The sequence below is a fragment of the Octopus bimaculoides genome, chromosome 11, assembly GCF_046866305.1.
Source record: "Octopus bimaculoides isolate indiv1 chromosome 11, ASM4686630v1, whole genome shotgun sequence".
Taxonomy (NCBI): Eukaryota; Metazoa; Mollusca; class Cephalopoda; order Octopoda; family Octopodidae; genus Octopus; species Octopus bimaculoides.
In genome coordinates, this window is record NC_142938.1 from 48,572,105 (window position 1) to 48,595,365 (window position 23,261).

Below are 23,261 nucleotides of genomic sequence, written 5' to 3' on the forward strand. Positions count from 1 at the left end.
GAAAAAAAACTAAGTATCACTTGTTTACCATAACCAATTAACTAAATTAATTCTTTTTGCTTGATATTTTACTGACAAGAAAGATGAATGGATGTGTTTTGCCTGTCAAAGACACACACATATGGATGGGATGGGAGGGGGCTACATCTCGAGAAAGATAGACAAAGATAAAACCAGTACAAATTATTACATGGACCTGAAAAAGTTGGATAGTGTTAGTATAATGTAAATAAACAAGGCCGAGATAAAAGATTGTCAGAGAGTAATAGTTCTTGTATAAAGACTCTTCATATAATGCTCGGTGTTTTAGGGAAGAACATGGACCATGAGTGAAGAAGAAAAAGTGGATGGGGACAAAGTTAATTTAAACTAGGATGGGATGTTTGTAACAGAAACTGAAGAAGCAAAGTTTGTTGTTGTGACACTAAAAAGAAATCAAGTACTGAGTCAACAAATTAAAGGTCAAATGAAACTTAGCTCATTAAGTTTTTGTCCTGCCTAAGATCTCCATACACTCAGCCCAAATTTGTATTGTAGTACCACTATGTCAGGTAGCAGCAATGGTATGGTAAGTGGCTGCCCCTTCTGTGTTGGCCTGCAGCTCAAATCCTGACAGGCCATTGTTTCTTTTGAGAGGTGACAGCCAAAGAAACCAAAACATTACACCCTGTCCACAGCCAAGACACAGAACTCTCTATAACCAAATACTCTTAACTCCAAGAGCATACTGTGGGTTGGCAAACTTCACCATCATTAGCAGCAGCTACACTTTAAAAGTAACAGAAGGAAAAAAATTATAATCTGTGACACAGAATGGTGTCCACCTACTAACACAGAAACCCTCCTTGTAAATTCCAAAAGTCCATAAATGGAATGATGGCCGAGTTAAAATGATAATGTTCCCAGGCTTGGTGGAAAATGAAGTGTAGAAAGCAATAATAGAATTAGGTTCAAAGTATAGTTAGAAAGTTTAGGGTTGGTAGGAATAATACTGTTCTCCCTTGCATCAAAAACAATCCAGAGATACCTTTACCAATACCAACACCACTAGGCAAAATGCTCCAATATAATATGCTACCACCACCACCAACACCATCACCAGCAGTAGTTAATAAATATTGCTGGAGGACAGGGAAGAACTTTAACACACATTAATAACTTGATACTTAGAGCAACAATTCTATGGTTTGGCACACAAGGCCACAGTTTTGTGGCTTATAAAGTTAACTGGATGGAGACTAGCACCATATCTAGTACATATTTTATGAACTGTAGAGGTGAAGGGAATCATCACAAGATTTACAACCAGAATGCAGAGAGAGACAGACAAACACAGGGGTTGATAATGATATTGCATGCACTCATTCACACAGCCACAGCTCCAAACCTAACAAGAATGGAAACATATAAACAGCTCAGAAACTGCAAGCCTGATATATATTACACAATAGAAATAATGTAATAATATTAGAAGTAGTAGTAATGATAAACTTTACTACACCAAATGTCTATGGTGTGCTTGAGAAGCAAGTTCAGAAGCTAAGAAATAATGTCAATTTAGATTTAAAACTGGAATATAATTGTCAAGTAAGAAACACTGTCCAATATTCTGATTGTAAATTGTTACAACAACGATATACAATAGCTATTGTGAAGATATGAACAGGTTATTATTAAGTATTAAAGAAAGGAGAGCTCAAGAAATTTGTAATGTTAGGGTATGTGTTAATGCTGTAAGATAGTTCTTTCAAAACATTTCTTAGCCATAGCTACTTCTTTATGTATTTCCCAAGATATGCTTAATTTTTGTATAGTATTATTGATATCAGTAAAATGCTGATGCACTTCTATTGACCCCAAAAGGGTAAAAGGCAAAGCTGACCTCTGAGGAATTTCAACACAAAAAGTAAAGATGGATGAATTGCCACCGAGCATTTTGTCTGGTGTGCTAGTGATTCTGCCAGCTCACCATCTTAATAATAATAATGTTTTAAAATTTTGCAACAAGGTCAGCACTTTTAGGTGTTAGGGTAGTCAATTACATTGATCCCAGTGTTCAACTGATAATTATTTCACCAACCCCAAAAGGATGATGGGCCAAGTCAACCTTGGCAGCATTTGAACTCAGAACATAAAGACAAATTACTTAGTGGCATTTTGTCCAGTGTGCTAATGATTCTACCAGTTTACCATGGTAGTAGTAGTAGTAATCCTTTCTACTATAGACACAAAGCTTGACATTTTGTGGGAGGGAGTAGTCAATTACATTGACCCCAGTGCTTAACTGATACTTTTCACCAACCCTGAAAGGATGAAAGGCAAAGTCAACCTCGGCAGAATTTGAACTCAGAACTTAAAGACCAACAAAATGCTTAGCAGCATTTTGTCCAGCATGCTAACAATTCTGCCAGCTTGCTGTCTTAATAATAATACTAACAACAACAACAATAATAATAATAATGATAATAATAACAACCACAACAATAATAATAATTTCTGACTTAGGTTGAGAAGAGGGGTTTAATCGATTAATTGATACGATAGACCCCAGTACTTGACTGGTACATTATTTTATCAGCCCTGGGGGGATGAAAAGCAAAGCTGATCCAGACAACTTAGAGAACTGGAACAAACACAACAAAACCTCTTCTCCAAAGCTCTAACAATTCTACAGGCTCAATTTGAAATTTTGAGGAAGCAAGGAATTAGTCAACGCAATATACCCCAGCCAGTACTTGACCAGTACTTTATTTTTATCAACTGCAAAGGGATAAAATGCAACATTGATCTTGGTAGGATTTTGAACTCAAAGTGAAAAAAAAAGCCAGGAAAAATTGCTTTGCAGTATTTGTTTCAAGATTTTATGCACTGGGTTTTCAGCTTAATCCACCAATAATAATCATTTTAGTTTAACTGACTGGTGTAAAATGGATCTTTAAAAAGTGCAGTATATGACCTACATATACAGGTACTGCTAGTGTTTATGTATATTCATAGCTGATAAAAATTTTTAAATAGAGAAATTAAGACAAGAAATGATATACCTTAAAATTCAGATCATACACCAAATGATATATTTTTTATTCTTCAAGGAAAAAAAAAAAGTTAAAATATACACATTATAAAAGTAAATATACAAAGATTTCAAGAGAACAAAACTGTAAAAAAGAAAGAAAAGCAGCCCCAGAAACAATAGCAAGGAGAAAGAAAATAAAAATAATCTAAATACAAGAGAAGTAAAATAGGACAATGGTAAATTTTAAAAAATAGAATTATCTACACACACACACACACATACACACACACTGGGTGCGGTGAGTATATTGTCGTCTAAATTACGCAAATATGAAAATAACACTGACATCTCATTTTAACAGATATGTTTACCAAAATTACATAAAATATCATGAAATACTAAAGAGAAAATCTTCAATAAAATCGCCATTGGCTTCAACCATGGCCTCTAAATGACTTTGAAATCTCCTGCAACTCTTCTGGACAGTCTCCTTGTTTAAGTTGGTGAATGCTGCCATAATCCTTGCCTTCAGTTCATTTTTGGTGTTACCAGAAGTTTTGTTGGTCTCTCGCTCAACAGCATCCCACACATAGTAATCAACGGGGTTGCAGAGTTGAGAGTTAAGTAGTCGGATGTTAGGGGTGATGTGGTCGCAGAAATTGTCTGACAGCCATGACTGGGTTCTCCTGTTGGTGTGGCATGGTGTAGAGTCCTGTTGCCAGACAGGGTCTTCCAGTAGCCACCCTCTTGATTCAGGGCAGCACTACTTCTTCCAGGAGGTTGAGTCTGAGACCGTGTGGGAAGATAAATGGAGGCATAACATCGCCATCACTAGTGATCACTCCAAACACCATGATGTTGACTGGATGTTTGATTTTTATCACTCTAAGTACATGTTTTGGGGGCATGGCAAGCCAGCAGTTGTTCTGTGTGTTCATCATCTGTATTCGTACTAGAGCTTCCAGTGCGAATACCAAGCAGTACAGCATGTTGTTTCCAAATTTCTAGCAGAGTGAATTGTGTCATGGTGCCCAACTGACCGTTACTGTGTCGTTGACAAAATCAAAAACAAACAATGCGCATACATGAAATTAAAAATATAAAATGGCAACAATTTAACCATCGCACCCTGTACATATATATATATATATGTATATATATATATATATATATATATATATACACACACACATATAAACACACACATATATATATATATACATACACACACACACACATATATATACATATACACACACACACGCATATATATTACATACACATATATATATATACATACATATATATATATATACATACATATATATATATATATACACACACACACACACACACACACACATATATACACATACATAAACACTATATACGTCCACACACACGTATACATATATGTCCAGACATAAATATACACACACGTGTATGTAAGCAAGAATATTTATATTCATAGGCACATCAGATAGGCATAAATTTCATAATATAAATAGAAATACAATGACTAAGGAAACAAAAAGGGATAGGAAGACATATGGACAAAAACAAAATAAAATATAAGGAATCCAAGAGGAATTTTTGTAATACAGACTTGAAATATTAGCACAAAAACTAAAATAATTTCACTGCTTTACAAAATTGACAAAACCATCATAGCAGAAGAAGAGGAGTGGAAAAATCAAATAGAATCAATATATATATATATATATATATATATACACACATATATAATTACACACACACACACACACACACACTTATATACATACATGTATGTATATAATACTTTCACTGCTTCATTTTGAAGATAGTGTGGTTGGATGAGGTGGACAAGTAGCAAAAGAAAATAATAATAATAATAATAATAATAATAATAATAATGCAGAAGTGTAAAAAAAAAAGATGTTTCTACAAAGTGCAAAGAAGGAAAAAAAATAATAAGGAGGGGAGGTGGTTATGTTATGTGTGACACAGGCAAAAAGGACCCAGAAATTAAGTGTGGCCTTAAAACAATGAAACACTTACGGTCTCTCCTCGGTTCGTCTGTACACAACAAATGAAGTAAATCAGGCATTGCTTTATTTACAATTGAATTACATGTAACATAACAATAATGATTACAATGATGATGATGATGACGATGATGATGATGATGATTTCAAATTTTGGCACAAGGCCGGTTATGTTCTAGGCAGGGTATAAGTCGATTACATCGACCCCAGCATTCAACTGGTACTTATTTTATCAACTTTGGAAAGATGAAAGGCAAAGTTGACCTCACCAGACTTTGAACTCAGAATGTAGCATTTTGCCCAATGTGCTAACGATTCTGCCAATAATAATAATAATAATAATAATAATAATCTTTTCTACTATAGGCACAAGACCTGAAATTTTGGAGGAGGAGTTAAGTCGATTACATTGACTGCAGTACTCAACTAATAATTTTTTATCGACCCTCAAAGGATGAAAGGCAAAGTTGACCTCAGCAGAATTTGAACTCAAAATGTAAGGACTGACAAAATGCTGTATGCATTTTGCCCAGCATGCTAATGATTCTGCTAGCTCACCCCCTTCAATTATAGGCACAAGGCCTGAAATTTGGAGGGAGGGGGCCTAGTCAATTACATTGAGCCCAGTGCTAGGCTGGTACTTATTTTATTGACCCCAAAAGGATTTAACTCTTTAGCATACAGATTTCTTTGTCCAATTCATTGCATATCTATTATTAGTATTGTTTTGAATTAATCAGGCATTATCTTGTAGCTTCAAGATTCTATGATGTGACTATATATATTTTTATAATGACATTGTAGAGTAAGTGTGAGAAGTTGAATCTGGTCAGTTTTAACTTAAAACAAGTAGAATATTTTGGCCAGATATGGCCAGTTTAAATGCTAGAGGGTTACAGCAAAATTGACCTCAGTGGGATTTGAACTCAGAATGTAAAGATGGACAAAATGCCATTAAGCATTTTTGTCTGTTGTACTAACAATTCTGCCAGCTCACCACCCTTAATAATAATCCTTTTTACTATACACACAAGGCCTGAAATGTTGATGGGGAGGAAGCTTGTCAATTACATTGAGCCCAGTGCTAGGTTGGTACTTGTCAATTACATCGACCCCCAAGACATGACTGGTACTTATTTCATTGACCCCCCAAAAGGATGAAAAGCAAAGTCAATCACAGCAGAATTTTCAGCTCAGAACATAAAGCTGGATGAAATGCCACTAAGCATTTTGTCCGGCATGCTAACAATTCTGCCAGCTAATCACTTTGTATTATAAAGATAATAATAACCATAGCTTCAAATTTTGGTAAAAGGCCAACGATTTTAAGGGAAGAGGCGAGTCAACTACATCAACCCCAGTGCTGAACTGCTACTTATTTCATGAAAGACAAAAATGAAAGACAAAGCCAACCATGACAGAATTTGAACTCAGAACATGAAGACAGGTGAAATGCTACAAAGCATTTTGTCTGGCATGTTGACAATTCTGTCAGCTCACCACCTAATCCTTTCTACTAAAGGCACAAGGCCTGAAATTTTGGAGGAGGGTCCAGTCAATTGCATCAACCCCAGTGTTTCAATGGTACTTAATTTGTCAACTCCGAAAGGATGAAAGGCAGAGTTGACCTCAGCAGAATTTGAAATTGAAACGTAAAGATACATGGAATACCACAAAGCATTTTGCCCAGCATGCTAACAATTCTGCCAGCTCACAGCCTTAATAATAATAACAATAATAATAATAATAATTATTATTATTATTATTATTATTATTATTATTATTATTATTATTATTATTATTATTATTATTATTATTAATATTACATTTATGTATTTGTTTTGCAAGATTCCTGATGTAAAATTGTGTGTTGAAACAGATATTGTTATACTTAAGAATGGTCATCTTTTGCCAATCAATTGGCAAAGGACAACCATCCGCAAGTATAACAATAATACTAATAATGGTTTCCCATAAAATTACAAAACCTGAAATTTTGAGGGATGGGGACAGTCAATCGAACTGATCCCAATACTTCAATGGTGCATTATTTCATAGACCCCTGAGGGATGAAAAGTTGAAGTTGACCTCAGAGGGATGAGGACTCAGAGCATCAGACAGAACACCTTGTGGGATCTGTTCTGGCACTTAATGCTCTAACGATTCTGCCGATCCACCACCTAATAATAATGGTTTCTGATTTAGACACAGGGCTTGCAGTTTTGAGGAGAGGGAGTTTGTTGATACCTTCAATTCCAGTACTTGAATAGTACTTCATTTCAACAACCTCAAATGGATGAAAGGTAAAATTGACTTTGGTGAGATTTGAAGTCAAAATAAGGCACAAGGCCATAAATTTAAGGAAAAGCAAACAAGTGATAAAACTGATTCCAGTACCTGATTGGTCCCTTTTTTTAATTTATCCCCAAAAGGATGAAAGGCAAATTTAACCATGGCAAAGATCACACAGTTTTAGAGAAGGAATGTAGGTGGGTCAGTCAACCTCAGTAATTTGTTTAAAAATTTTTTCTCAAGGGCATTAATATCAATAAGGGTCATAGTCACAACAGCCATTTCAGACATTTGACTGGCACAAGGCCAACTTTTGACAACAACATGCAACTACTTACAGCTGCTCATGATAATGAAACAGATTTCTAACATGGAGCCACAGAGGCTTCATGTTGATAAGAGAGAAATATCAAGACTCCAGCTGCATATTTCATAATCAAAAACTCTGGGGCATTTTATTACATCTCAATGGATGACCCCCTCTAGCCCTACTTTGTAAAAAGAAATTGTAGAATACCAATTTTTCAGCAATAATGATTGAGGCAATAGTAACTTTTAGGACCATTTACTTTAACCAAAACATCTTAAATTAATTTTTAGTTTACTGAAAAAAATTATTATAAATTTATAACAATATCCAATTCTCAATACAAAAGTTGGTAAGATACTCTTGTAGATTTGTACATAATTTAAAGCAAAAAGCTTTTTACATCAAGATGCCCTTCCTGCTGTTAACTATTCAATTGTAAAGTCAAAATGGTACCTGCTAGCAGCTAATGAGTTTGAGACAAGGCAGAGCAAACATGAAACTTATTTATATAAAATTTGACTGGATATTTATATAAAAAACCAGGCATGGCTGTGTGGTTAAGAAGTTTGCTTCCCAACCACATGGTTCCAGGTTCACACCCACTGTGTGAAACCTTGGGCAAGTATCTTCTACATTAACTCCAGGCCAACCAGAGCTTTGTAAACGGATTGGTAGACAGAAACTTAAAGAAGCCTTCACTAACTTATTCACTTATGGGGAGGTTGTGTTTCCCTGTCTTGGCAGACATTTGCACAAATTGTTGGAGAATAAGCATCACTATCATGCAAAGGGTGTCCTTTGTTTCCGATTTTCTGTGAAAACATGCCCAGTTATGGGGAAACATTACCTTATTTGGAAACAGATAAGGGTTGGTGACACGAAGGGCATCCAATTGTAAAAAGAAGTCTGCCTCAATGGATTATATCTTACCCATACAAGCATGGAAAAGTGGACATTAAAACAATGCTAGTGATAATAATGATACTAGTATAAAATATTTAAGTAATTTTACTTTATCAGAGTAGTTGCTCTTCTTATGTCTAAACAAATTATCTTTATAGTGAAAGTAGTTCTTTTAAATCAACAAAGTCAACAGAAGTTTGCTTAACATTTGACCCTTTTCTAGTTCTATAATACAAATATGTTTTAAAGATCATATTTTTATAATAGAACATTTTTCCAAGTTACGTTCAAATGTCAATTCAATAATGAAAATGTTTATCATTTCACTAAATGCTTCAAAATTCCTATTTGGTAAAATAATAGAAATAGGTAGGCAGAGTACTTCCTTAGAAGATATAGTCAAGGGAGAATTAAGGATCTGACAATGTCCATGGCAGGTTTTCAATTCAAAATTTGTTGGCTCAATTAACCATAACCACAGCTGACCATAACCATGGCCACTCAACCACTATGACAGCAACAAAAATTGTCAACTTAAATTTTAAAGCAAAATGCCATCTTCTGATCAAAACCAACTTCTGTGGTTTTGAATTTGTCATCTTCAAGACATCATTTGAACAAGCTGACAAAATTTAAAGTATAACAAGGCAGTCCACTAAAGAGAACAGCCAGTCCTCAAACACAGGTGAAGACAATCAATTTCAAGAAATGGCTTTTAACAAACGTCCAGTAATAGAAGCTGGTAACAAAATGTAATAAAATCTCTTGAACTATAAAGATATACCCTCTCTATCAGCAAGTCCAGAATAACTATTTATATGTGGTCCATTTGGGACCTGTAGTTAATACTAAGAAAAGTAATCAAATGTGAAATTCAAAGCAAACTAACTTACTAGATAAACCAATAAAGTTGCATGAGGTATTGCTTACCGTGAATCAGATTTGTGCTGGTAGTAATAATCTAGTTCTGCCTCTTTCTGTTGCAGGACTAGGTTTGTCATCATTTCCTCAGCTTGAGTGCTCAACTTCTCAGGAATTGGTGCTGCTATGTTAAGAGGTACTCCAGGCATTAGTAGGCACTCAGGACTTGCATAACCAATATACCGGAGCAGCTATAAAGATATCGCAATCATACAACAATAGATTTGTGCAGCTGTAGAGTTATCATAATGCTTCAGCATAGAAATACCACAATTTCACAACACTATATTAGAGCTGCTACAAAAATTCATACCAAGTTAATGTCTGCTATACCAGAATAGCTGTAATGATGTCAAAATAATAAAACAAATATTGAAAACTAAAATACATTTTATCGTCCCCACTGATCAGTATTTTACAGCTCATATTAGAAGTCTGACATCAGATAATTAATGAACTTCAGGCCTAGTTTGATTCCAAAAAGCCTTGAAAATATTAAGTATCAAAATAACTATAAAATCCATCTTTGCTTTCAACAGTTTTTGAGAGCAACAGTTTTTGAGAGAGAGAGAGAAAAGGATCACCTTGTATTTGATACCTTATGGTCAAGAGGTCCCTTTACTTTTTAATGGACAGGTGCATAGGCATTATATTTGTCCTTCTCTACTTAGGCTCTTCTTATATTTGAACATGCATTATCACAAAGGTTCACTGAATCTGTTGTTAATTAACCAAATAGTTAGGTATACCTAATCATCAAATATTTAAATAACTACCACATCACCTAAGCTGCATGTAATTATCAGTAAACATCACTCCCTCTAAATAAAAAAAATTTAATTCAGTTGATTTTTCACAACTTCTATAACTGAAAACAAACTTAACAGAAACCAATGGAGAATAAAGGCGAGCTGGCAGAAACGTTAGCACGCCGGGCAAAATGCTTATCGGTATTTCGTCTGCCGTTACGTTCTGAGTTCAAATTACACCGAGGTCGACTTTGCCTTTCATTCTTTCGAGGTCGATAAATAAAGTACCAGTTACGCACTGGGGTCGATGTAATTGACTTAATCCTTTTGTCTGTCCTTGTTTGTCCCCCTCTGTGTGTAGCCCCTTGTGGGTAATAAAGAAATAAGAAACCAATGGAGGATAATCTACAGGGTCACTCTACTGCTAGATATAGCAATTAAACCACCCCTTACCATCTCTTAGAACAGGAAGGACACACTGAGTAATGTAGTCCTGGATATATTAAGTCTGAAAATAAGACAAAGTCACAGTTGGAACGCCTTTCATCAGAAATTTGTTTAATCAGGACTTAGGATTAATCAGTAAATAACTAATTAGTAAAGGACATGAATAATTTCATACTTGATCCAAATTATCAATGTCTGGAGTGTAGCCTTCAGGTAGTTCTACGACTTCAGGATGAGGTGGCCTCAAATCCTGAGGCTTGCTATCACAGTTCTCTTGGTTGGTATGTGGTTCTGCTTCCATCTTGACGGATGAAAATTGCATATTGGACGGGCCGTTAACAAGAGGGGATTCAACTGTATTGGAAACAAAACAAAAAAACAAAACAAAACTGACAAAAATCTGAAGAAAAGAATTTGTAAACAAGGCATTGATGTTTCCTCGTCAAACACAGAGATGATGATAATCAACTTGGTAACAAACACAACAATGACTAAAGCATAATGTCACTTTATCATTAAAGGAAGTGTCAATGTGACAGAATGAAGTTTAATATGTTTCATCCGTTGTCTTTTAATATCTATTTACACATACTGTTATATGTTAGGCAAGTCTGCAATACAGTTTTCTTTTACTGTGTTGAATGTTTCACCTATTATCATCATCATCATCGTTTAACGTCCGCTTTCCATGCTAGCATGGGTTGGACAATTTGACTGAGGACTGGTGAAACCAGATGGCTACACCAGGCTCCAATCTGATTTGGCAGAGTTTCTACAGCTGGATGCCCTTCCTAACGCCAACCACTCAGAGAGTGTAGTGGTTGCTTTTACGTGCCACCAGCACGAAAGCCAGTCAGGAGGTACTGCCACGGCCACGCTCAAAATGGTGTATTTTACGTGCCACCTGCACAGGAGCCAGTCCAGCAGCACTGGCACAATCTCACTCGAATGTTTTTACACGTGCCACCAGCCCAAGTGCCAGGAAGGCGACGCTGGGCACAGGTGCCATCACGATTTCGCTTTTGCTTGCCCCAACAGGTCTTTACAAGCCGAGTTTCGTGTCCTGCATAGGAGTCAGTCCAGCGGCACTGGCAACGATCTCACTCAAATGTCTTTACACATGCCACCGGCACAAGTGCCAGAAAGGCAATGCTGGGCACAGGTGAGATACAATATATATATCTGAGATACAATATATATATGCACCTGCATTCACACTGCAAAGCATATACACATGGACGCTACCTACCAAACAAACATACAACTTAATGGATACATACATACACAACTGTTGCTCATCCAAACATGTATCAATCCATTATACACCTATATATATTCACTCACTCAAACCAGCACTCCCTCACATTGCAATGTATAAACAGTGGCACAAACCTTTTTTAACCTGTGGCGTTGGATCCTTCTGATACCATGGAGGACCATAGAGCACAGAGTTCTCCCAGCAGTATTTTCCACTCAGGTCTCGAATGATCACACGGCACACGGTTTTGGCAGTGGTCAAACCAGCAGTCACACTTCTTCCAGATGAATCAGACTAGTACAGATAAATAAAGATGAATGGAAAAAAAAATTGAAAGCAAAATAAAAATTAAAATTATAAACTATCTTCATGCCTTTCCTATTCCATGGATCTAAAACAATTCTTCTCAAACCTTTCTTTAAACTATCACCCTTTTAATTTTACTAACACTTTTTCAGTTCCCTCTGGTTACAACCTAATGCCTCCTAGCCCCATTTTCCATGTGCATACAGGAAATATCAGGCCAGAGTAATTTAGTTCCAGGTATTAGTCTGTTAGAAGTAACTACTTACCACAACAATACTATAAGCATAGGTGACATATATTCAGTTTTGCTTATTTACTTATTCACATTTCAAAGTCTATTGTTATTGTTGATGTTGTCGTTATTGTTATTGCTGTTCTAATTGCTGCTAACAAGCAGGTTATCAATTTCTTCTTTTTTTTTTTTTTTAGAAAGCTAATATTCAAATAGGAAACAATGACTAAAAGACTGTACAGATACACTTATTAACACCATCCACTATAACTCCCTTTCTCCCCAGTACCCATATAAAATTCCCCAACCAGAGAGCAGTATTGTCCACTGTGAGAAGTACTGTTGAATTACGAAGGAAATGATACACGAAATACACTGTGTAGTCATTAACTCTGCTAAAGATGAATGCTTCACAACAATGATCACAAGGACTAAATACTAAAACTGGTAACCATAACAAAACCAGAGATTAATGGATGATCAAACACCAATGGTAATGGTAGTCCCCCCCCCTCTCTCTCGGAGAGGCACAAGCACATACACGGACATATACACATGCAGCAGTAACTTCCGCCTACCAAATTCAATCACAAAGCTTCAGCAAAAATAACAGTAGTGTGAATATATTTATCAATTCCATAATTATCAAATGCCAACAGATTAAACATAACTCTTAAATACTAACAGTGCAAACGGAACTACCCCCAAATGCAGACAGAGTAAACATAACTATCAAATACCAACAGCATAATCATAACTTTGAAATGCCAGCAGTGTAAACTTAACTATCAAATGATGACAGCGTAGCCATTATCATAAGTTGGAAACAGGACCAAACCCATCACACAAACAACTCTTCTACTATCTAACAAATCAGAACACTGACAAAAACTACACCCATCCCATACACAGGTACACATAACTACAATGAACAGGTATTTTCAATTGATTAGCATGACTTAGTGATGTTCAGTGAATGTGCAGAGTGTACAGGGAAGATTTTCTTGTGAGGACTAATACCCAGTCTTTACAACACTAATTCTCATCCCAGCTTTGCAGCACTCAGTAGCAAACCCATTCAATGCATGATGGAGATCACCTTTTGAAGAGTCAAGTGGCACCATATTATCTGAAGATATCAGCCAACCAATTTGACACCTATCAATTGTGATACCACTCCCACAACGGCTGCACACATCAACCCAGTTCATAGAAACTATGAAAAGAAGAGGTGACAATGTACATCCCTGCCAAAGTTCAACAACCACATTGAAAGGCTTTGCACTGAGAGGTCACAGCTCTAGTATTATAGATAGTAGAGACCCCTTTCAGTCATGAATGACCATGGGATTGCACCTACAAAGTTCTCCTCTGAAGCACAAATCAGGGTAAGGTTGTTTTTGTAGAAAGCCAGTAGTTGCACATGCATACCAGCCTCCCCTCTCCATGCCACTGATGTTATCCAAGGGAAAGGCAGAGACAGCTTGGCACCAGTGATGTCGCAACTCATTTCAACAGCTGAGTGAACTGGAGCAATGTGAAATAAAAGTGTCTTGCTCAAGAACACATGACACAGCCCAGTCCAGGAGTCGAACTCACTACCTCATGATTGTAAGCCTGACACTTTAACCACTGAACCATGCACCATGCAATTAGAATATTGTTGCAGAAAAGAATTGCAAGATAGATTCTTCAAGCCAAGTCAACCAGCAGGAGACCAAGAATGAGATGGTTGGATAATAGCCATGGTCTCAGTTGGTCATGCTTGGGAATCCAGCTGGAAAGTTTAATGACAGTTGCTTTTGATAGGAAGTAATAGAGAAGGCACCTTTAGCAAAGAACAGTGGGCATAGAAGATCGATGGATGGATGGATGGATGAGTATTACTTACCACAGCAGGTAGCTCAACAAAAGATATCAGTGACTGATGATTAAGGACAAAGAACTGAAAAATGAGACAGAAATCAAAAAATTCAGTATTAAAACAAACAATGAATGGAATATTGGTCAACAAACTGAAAATGCAGCTAATAACAATGGTCAATATTAACAGCAAGGTGAGATTGCTAGCTAGCTTTCACCTTTTCTTAACAGTCAAATTTATGCTTGAGTCAACCCCACAACTATCATCTCAAGGTCATAAAACTTTGTTTATCTCTTTAACTGCTATACTCACCATCCCAATACTGATTTCTACTATTTCCCCTAATTATTTACCTTGTTCATCAACCTCTTTGTAACATTAGTATTCTCTGCTCTTTTGAAGGTCACTGAAAGGAGGTTCATCTGCAACATTTCAGTTCCACTTCATCCAAATGACTTCAAGGTTCACCTCAACAGTTGTGGCTGTCATTGTTTAACCCCAGGTCAACCCCAATCAAACATGTTTATGACCAAAGCATTCCAACCATAAATGTCATATATTTTGAGGTCTATCTAAGACTACATTATTCAGTGTGGCCTTCCTTGTTTAAAATAGTAGAGTGTTATTTCAGGAAGATTTGACTGCTATCTCTAGCAGGCCAAACGACTATGTAGAAACAACCTCATTATAATAGCAAGCCAGCATGTTGTATCCTTGAGCAAAGAAAATGTATTTTCTTATCTATGTTTGCCTAGCTAACAAAGAGGTACTATCGTTATTAAGTGGTTGGCAAGAACAAAATATTAAAAGTAATATGCATATGCCAGAAACAGGTTTAAACACAGAATTCCTTGAGGCAGATTTTCGATAGCCGGATGCCTTTCCTGTCCCCAATCTTCACTCATTTCCAAGCAAAGTATTCTTCCCCACTGGTTGAACATGTTTACAAAAAAGATTGGAAACAATGGACCCTGCATGTATGATGGTGATGCTCATTTACAACTATTGTATGATGATCAACACACACCTATACATATATGATAGGCTTCTTCCAATTGCTATCTACCAAATCCACTCTCAAGGATTTTGTAATAAAAATTTAAATAAAACCAGATTATAAAAAAAAAAAAAATGAATAACACACAAATACAGCAAGATATCGCTGCATAGCATAGACCCACCCAGATTGAGCCAGAACATCCCTTAACTGAAATAATAAAAAAAAAAAATAACAGAGTAGTATCATAATTGCAATAAAACTCACCTGCACATTTGTTGCTTGGAAGATTTCCGGTTTCAAATCATTGTCACAGAACTCTGGCAGATCATGATGTTCTTGTACACAACTGCTCAGTTTAGCAGCACCATCACCCATTGGGAAATGGCTCAGATGATTAACTAAATGGGTCATTAACTGCCCACAAAAGAAGAGGGGAAAGAAACATGAGTGAAATTAAAACAAACGAACCCATTTTCCTAATTTTCTTATATTCCATGCTATTGAGATTGATTATATATTATATTATATTCATATATTCCTTTCTATTATAGGCACAAGGCCTGAAATTTGGGAGTGGGGTGGCTAGCTCACTACTACATATATATATAAAGAAGAATAATAATAAATGGAGCAAAACGCGTATGATCAATAAGTTCCTTTCTACCCATTAACCGGGTATGATATCCCAGTTTTTGTATGATTTTTGCTACCCTGGTAACTATTAACATATTTACATCAAAGTTTTTTTTGACCGAGACCTTTGGAAATGTGCTGTGCGTGAGAAGACCCGGCAAGCCAAGTAAGATCGTTGCCAGTGCCCCTGGACTGGTTCTTGTGCGGGTGGCACATGAGATGCACCATTTTGAGCGTGGCCGTTGCCAGTACCGCCTGACTGGCTCCCGTAGGATTTTCGAGCGAGATCGTTGCCAGTGCCCCTGGACTGGCTTGTGCGGGTGGCACATAAAAGACACCATTTCGAGCGTGGCCGTTTTCGTGCGGGTGACACGTAAAAGCACCCACTACACTCTCTGAGTGGTTGGCGTTAGGAAGGGCATCCAGCTGTAGAAACTCTGCCAAATCAGACTGGAGCCTGGTGTTGCCATCCGGTTTCACCAGTCCTCAGTCAAATCGTCCAACCCATGCTAGCATGGAAAGCGGACGTTAAACGATGATGATGATGATGATGATATATATATATATATGTGTGTGTGTGTGTGTGTTTATGTATGTATGTATGTAACAAATATACATACATATATTAAATATACATACATCCATTCAACTCTTCAATGATGTCTTATGAGGAATATTAAACTGAACCCTGTATTTGACAAGTACTTGATCTACTTTGACTGGATGTAAAGTCTACTTTGACTGGATGACACAAATTAGCTCATTTTTCCCCACTTATCAACTGAAGCAATTAGATTACATCAATACATTTTGAATCCATGATACTGAAATCAAGAGTTCAGCTACTTAGAGGCACAGATTCCAAAGAAAAGAGATGAGTAGAAAAGTTTCGGTATCTCAAGGCCATTTTCACAAGTGATGAGAGACAGAAGGCTGAATTATAGGCTAGAACTGGAGGTGCTGGCACAGTAATGCAACAGCTCCAGCATTTGATCCCCAAAAGAGGAGAGGTTCATAAAAAAGCCAAACTCGCTATCTCCAATTCAACTTTCATGTCTATTCTCACCTATGGCCATATATGTTGGGTAATGATCAAAAGAGTACCATCACAAATACAAGCAACCATAAAGGGGCTCCTCCCAAGGGTCTCTTGAGTAACATTACTTGGTAGGGTGCATAGCTCAGAGATCAAAGAGTCTGCCTAAGTCAAGCACAGCTACAGTACTAAAAAGTAAGGTAAAATAACCTTCTCAAATCATATCAACTCTTAAGGTCCAATTTCCTAGTTTCATGGCATATATATTCCCTACCTGGACAGGATGCCAGTCCATCGCAGGATTATTCATTTTTGCCAGCTGAGTGGACTGGAGTAACGTGAAATGAAGGGTTTTGCTCAAGAACTCATTGCATCACCTGGTCCAGGAATGAAAACTACAATCTGCCAATCATGAGTCCAACATCCCAACCACTAAGCCACATGGCTCCACAATTCTGATACTACAGACATGTGATTAGAATGTCACAAGAAAGCATTACAAGACAGGTTCTTAAAGCTAAGCCAACTGGCAGGAGACCTAGGAATATACCAAGAATGTGATGGTTGAATAATATCCATAATCTTAGTTGGTTGTGCTTGGGAATCCAGCAGGAAAATCAAATGACGGTTGCTTCTGATAGAACCTTATGGAGGAGATGCCTGAGGACTCTACCCCAACAACCCTCCCAAGAATATAGTAGGTGGAAAAGATAGATAGATATATTAACACAGCCTAAATGTGTCTATAAAAATATTCTCCAGTTTCAACAATTTTACTTACCGTTTTAGCTGCTAGTTTAAGAATATCCGTTTCTTGCTTTACTGGTGCTTCAAATGGGCAAAGGCCTTTTGGGTTTTCAACATTTGTGTTCTCAACTGAATCTGCTGGAAACAGTTTCGAGCCGCTCGTGCTGCCTAGTAGTGCCTCTCTGTCCATGTCCATTTCTGAGACAAAGTCAGAGAATGAGTGGCTACCTCTTGAAAGTGATGCTGTCGTTTGTCCCGTAACAGCAGCATTCAGAACCTTTGGGAGGCACAGAAAGAGAAGGAAAGAAACAAAACTTAAAATAAAGCAACAAATTGATTTTAGTCAAGGTTAAGTCAACTTTCTAACATGACTACTCACAAAACGACAGAGTGCAAACATATACATAAACACATACCGACATCCATATTACATAAGATGTTAACATTCATGTAGCAAACTTAACTAAGCATTATTTCATATACTTAAATATGCTTCAAAAATACTTTAACTCTTTAGTGTTCAGATTACTCTCTATCAGAAGTAATGATTATTTATTCATATTGTCTTGAATTTATCATGTATTAACACGTTGCTTTGAGATTTTGATGATGTGATTGCTTATTTTTAGAATGACTTTAAAGTGTAGATGTGAAAATCTAGATCTGGCCAGTTTGAACATAATACTGGTAGTACGTTTGGACTGGAAATGGCCAGTTTAAATGCTAAAGGGTCAAGAGATAGAGGAAGTATAAATAAATAAAACATCAGTGCACGTCTAAAATTTTGCTTTTTTCTCATATATTTAGTAATTCAAAGTATGTTGTGTAAAACAGTCCTGGTGAGTGTGTGTGTGAGGTCTGAAAATAAAAGGCTAGGTGGGATGATTAAAACTGGCATTAACATCATTTCAAGATCCACTTTCCATTCTGAGTTAGTGGAAGTATATAAAAAGGGAAGAGTTAAAGTTCTATATGAGAAATAAGATCACATTACACACTGAAAACATTGTTTTTAATCAAACCCTAGAAATAAAAACATAACCAGTACCAAACACACAGACAATTTAGAGAGACTCTACGAAGCTATTTAACCTACAAGAATTAGCATTCAAATCTCCTTCAAACCACACATCATACTATCTTAAAAAAGAAAAATGTATAAGATAGTGCTTTTAACCCTTTAGCATTTAAACCAACTATATTCAGCCCAAATATTCTGTTTTCTGTTCAAACCAGCCAAATGTAGCCTCTCACACCTACCTTACAATGTCATTCTAAAAATTAAACGATCATATCGAAATCTCAACGCTATGAGATAATGCATGATCAATTCAAAACAATGCGAATAAATAAGCATTACATTTGATAGAATAATCTGAATGCTAAAGGGATGAAGAAAATTTTAAAAATAAACACAGGTGGGGGATTGCTGCAATGCTTCTAATAATGATAAATATAATTGATCAGAGCTGATCTCACCTTAAATAACACTAACATACACACACTTACACAAACATGCATATTAACACTCACACACACAATTCTGTATACAAATTCAAACAAGCATACACACATACGTACAGAAAATACTTACTTGAAATACTTTATGAAGTAAAGGTTTCTCATTTTCAGTTGGTTCCAACAGAAGATGCATTGGCATCTGCATACACCACTCAACAGTTGTGAACAACATAGACTCCAGTAACTGCAAACAATAATAAAGGAATATACATATTTATATATTTAAATGAAAAGAACAGAGAAAATAGAAATTCTGAAATACCCAGAAGGCTCCCTGGAAGTAGTAGATAGTTTCTGTTATCCGAATTTTGAAAAGAATATAAGTATACTGCAAGTGAAAGAAGGTTGCAGAGCACTGATATAGACTGCATGGAAAAGGGGATGTTAAAAGATAAAGATGATGATGAACACTTGGGGGAATGGAATGGAAAGATGGACGAGGAATGCTATACAGATGCTTTGTTTGCTCCCCCCTCCCCCTGCCTTTTTTTTCTTTTGTCATTAGCAAACACGGATTTGCATGTGCAATAGTTCCGGCGATATGCATTCAGAATTCCTAGAGTAGACAGTCTAATTTAAAATTTTTTTTTTAAACAAACAATGTTAATATGTGAAAAGGATTAATTAAAAATAAAAACGGATTTTCAGTCATCTTAAAAAAGGAAATCAATGTCAAAACGATAAATTCGAAAAGGTAATAGCTAGGGGGAATAACTCCTCATACGTGGACGCAAGCTAGCAGGGGAGGTAATTCTTCCCAAACTTTTTAACCAAGGGAGATAATTCTGATTTTATCTTCTGTCTTGACAGGTTAAATTGCAGCCAAGCTGGGGCACCACTCTGACAGGTCTAGTCAAACAAATTGACCCCAGTAACTTATGTTGTTAAGTCTGGTATTTATTCTATCGGTCTCTTTTACCAAGCAACTCGTTTACCGAGACGTAAAAACAGCAACAGTTATCAAGCAATGGTGGGGCACGCATGTACACACACGGCATACAACTGTTTCCACAGTTTCGATCAACCAAATTCACTCATAAGCCATTGGTCAGCCCAGGGTTATAGTAGAAGACACTTGACCAAGATGCTAGAGAGTGGAACTGAACCAGAAATCACATAGTTGTAAAAATGAGATTCTTAACCATGCAGCCAAGCCTAAGCCTATATGAGAGAGAAATTTATGTTAATATATAATGAGAAACTTCATGGAATGTATTTTACCCGCTTTTGGTCTTCATTGCATGGTTGATCTGGACTTGGCATGATCTCTGTAACAGTTAAGGCAATTGCCTGAAAAAGAAAAAAAATATATGTATTAATTTTTAAAATCTATTTTATACAACAAATCGGGATGGCACCTATGCCCAGCGTCGCCTTTCTGTCACTTGTGCCCGTGACATGTGTAAGGATTTTCGAGCAAGATCGTTGCCAGTGCCCCTGGACTGGCTCTTGTGCGGGTGGCACATAAAATACACCATTTTGAGCGTGGCCGTTGCCAGTACCGCATGACTGGCCTTCGTGTGGGTGACACATAAAAGCACCCACTACACTCTCTGAGTGGTTGGCGTTAGGAAGGGCATCCAGCTGTAGAAGCTCTGCCAAATCAGATTGGAGCCTGGTGTAGCCATCTGGTTTCACCAGTCCTCAGTCAAATCGTCCAACCCATGCTAGCATGGAAGGCGGACGTTAAACGATGATGATGATGATGATGATGATGACAACAACTTATAAACAACTGCATTGTTGACTGCAGGTTTCCAGCAGCTCTATCATCCGTTCAAGGTTCTGAGGCGAGAGAGCAAAAAAGCAGTGGTTACTTGGCTGTCTTGCTTGTATACATTTTGCCAATATATAACAATAAAACACACACAAGTGAGAATGACTTGGTAGCATGTATTTTTTAGGCGTCAACCAAATTACTATCACAAAGCTACGAAAAAAGATATTTCCCCAAAATGCAACGCAAGGATCATGCTTGCAACCACATGGTGCAAAGCAAACTTCTTAACTGCACAAACATGCTTCCACCCTCAAGCAAGCAAAAGTCAGCTTTGCAGAGGAGAGTGGGCAAATATTGTATAAATAATGTCTGTTATACAACAGGTTCTTGCTTTGTTTCAGTTTTAAAGAAATCAACTCTGGTAAAATTTAAGCTCAGAACAAAAGGACTTCAAACCACAAAGATAAAACAAAACTAAGCAATAATAAAGATTTCTAGTTATGGCACAAGATCAAATGTTTATCTCCAGGTATTTAAGTAATAATAAAATTATCGATTGCAGTAAGATGAAAAGTCAAGTCAATCTGAGATGAATTTAAACTAAGACAGAGCAATAATATGCTTGTCAGCCTGCCTAGTTGCAAGTAGTGCCAATAATGATTTTTAACATCATATGCAGGTATGTGGAGAAAGAGAGAAAGAGATGAGGGGGACAGAGAATGAAAGGGAGTGAGGGGAAAGAGAGAAGGAAAGAGGCAAGGAGGGGAAAGGAGAGAGACAAAGAGAGAAAGAGAGAAGATTAAGGGAGAGAGATGGCGAAGGAGAGACAGAAAGAGGGAAAGATTTGAGGACAGATGGAGAAACAGCCAGACAGGGAATATGGAGAATTAATGATTAGGAGTAGAGAAACAGAGAGAAAAGGGGGAAGAGAAACAGAGATAAGGGGGAAGAGAAACAGGGAAATTAAAAGATGTGGAAACCCAGATTAAAGAGCAGAGACAAGAAGTACTATAAAACCAGTAGAGAGACTTACTTCAATGATCTTCTTTGGTAAATCCGGCAGATAGCTGAGAAACGTGTCAACATGATCACAGAGCAACATCAACATATCTGATGCCACCTTGGCCACCATTTTAGTAGAACACTATCAAAGAACAATAAACATTTTACAGTTAATTGTATACTCCTAAAAAGGAAAAAAAAAAAATAGAACAGTGAACTGTATTTGTTTCATAATGAATTACAAAGAAGGCTGGTATTCTAAACTTCTCACTAAACTCACTGCCAGCCCTCACCTCACTAAAACCCATGCCAGTATGGACAACAGACATTAAATGATTATGACGATGATGTATACAGAACTAAGAAAATAAAAACCAGAAAAAAGAAAGGAAAAAAACTAACCTTCAGAGCACCAAGCAATACATTGATAGCTTCTTTGATTTTTGGATGTAGAGTACCATGTACCAATTCTTCATACAGGAAGATACCTAAACTGCTCAAAGCTATACACCTGGAAATGAAATAAGCCAAACATTAGAAAAATGTTAGTATTTTCAATACTCAATATTACTGGAAATAATTCTAAACTATCAACCATTAAAACTATTAACCACCACTGCAACCATCTGGACAATACACTCCATCTCCTATCAAAAACTGACATTTCAAAACTGTTTGTACACAACTTCATGATGCCAAACAAAAATGACTAACCAACTGTAAATGTAACTCAAACTTCCCATAAAAATTGCAGTTATTAAATATTATTGTAAATATTTTACTCTACTCCATATTATAACAAAAGCTTCAATATTTTTTCAATCAACAATGGAAATGCTAAGCAGTTACTCAATCCGCTAGAAATAGCAGCTAAATTTGCTTCAACCCACACAACCATCATAAGTGGATAATGTGGTCATAAACGTACACTGGTAGAAAAAGACAGCATGACCACTGCTTGAACACCCTAGATGAGGGGTCTACTCATTTAGAGCTAAACAACAACTACTGGTTCCTTAAAATTGGTAACAACAATAACAAAAACAATTAGGTGGTGCAAGCTTTTCATAAAATCTGAAATTGTTTCTGCTTGATTTCATTAATATTGGTTTCAAATTTTGGTACAAGGCCAGCAATTTGAGGAGAAGGGTGTAAGTCCATTACATTGACCTCGGTGCTCAACTGATACCTATTTTATCAACTCTAAAAGGAAAGCAAAGCTGACCTCAACGGAATTTGAACTCACAGTGTAAAAACAGGCAAAATGCCACAAGCAT

At 36.6% G+C, this 23,261-nt stretch overlaps 1 protein-coding gene across 1 annotated transcript in view; it reads right to left on the bottom strand.

Moving 5' to 3' along the window:
* The window catches only part of LOC106883134 (ral GTPase-activating protein subunit alpha-1), a 289,144-nt gene that overhangs the window by 149,225 nt on the left and 116,658 nt on the right, over positions 1-23,261 (bottom strand). The window contains 10 exon segments of the mRNA XM_089359945.1: positions 9,479-9,660; positions 10,841-11,019; positions 12,058-12,217; positions 14,353-14,406; positions 15,590-15,739; positions 17,776-18,018; positions 19,336-19,446; positions 20,484-20,552; positions 22,016-22,126; positions 22,387-22,495. Coding sequence (XP_089216071.1) covers positions 9,479-9,660; positions 10,841-11,019; positions 12,058-12,217; positions 14,353-14,406; positions 15,590-15,739; positions 17,776-18,018; positions 19,336-19,446; positions 20,484-20,552; positions 22,016-22,126; positions 22,387-22,495 — 1,368 coding nt within the window.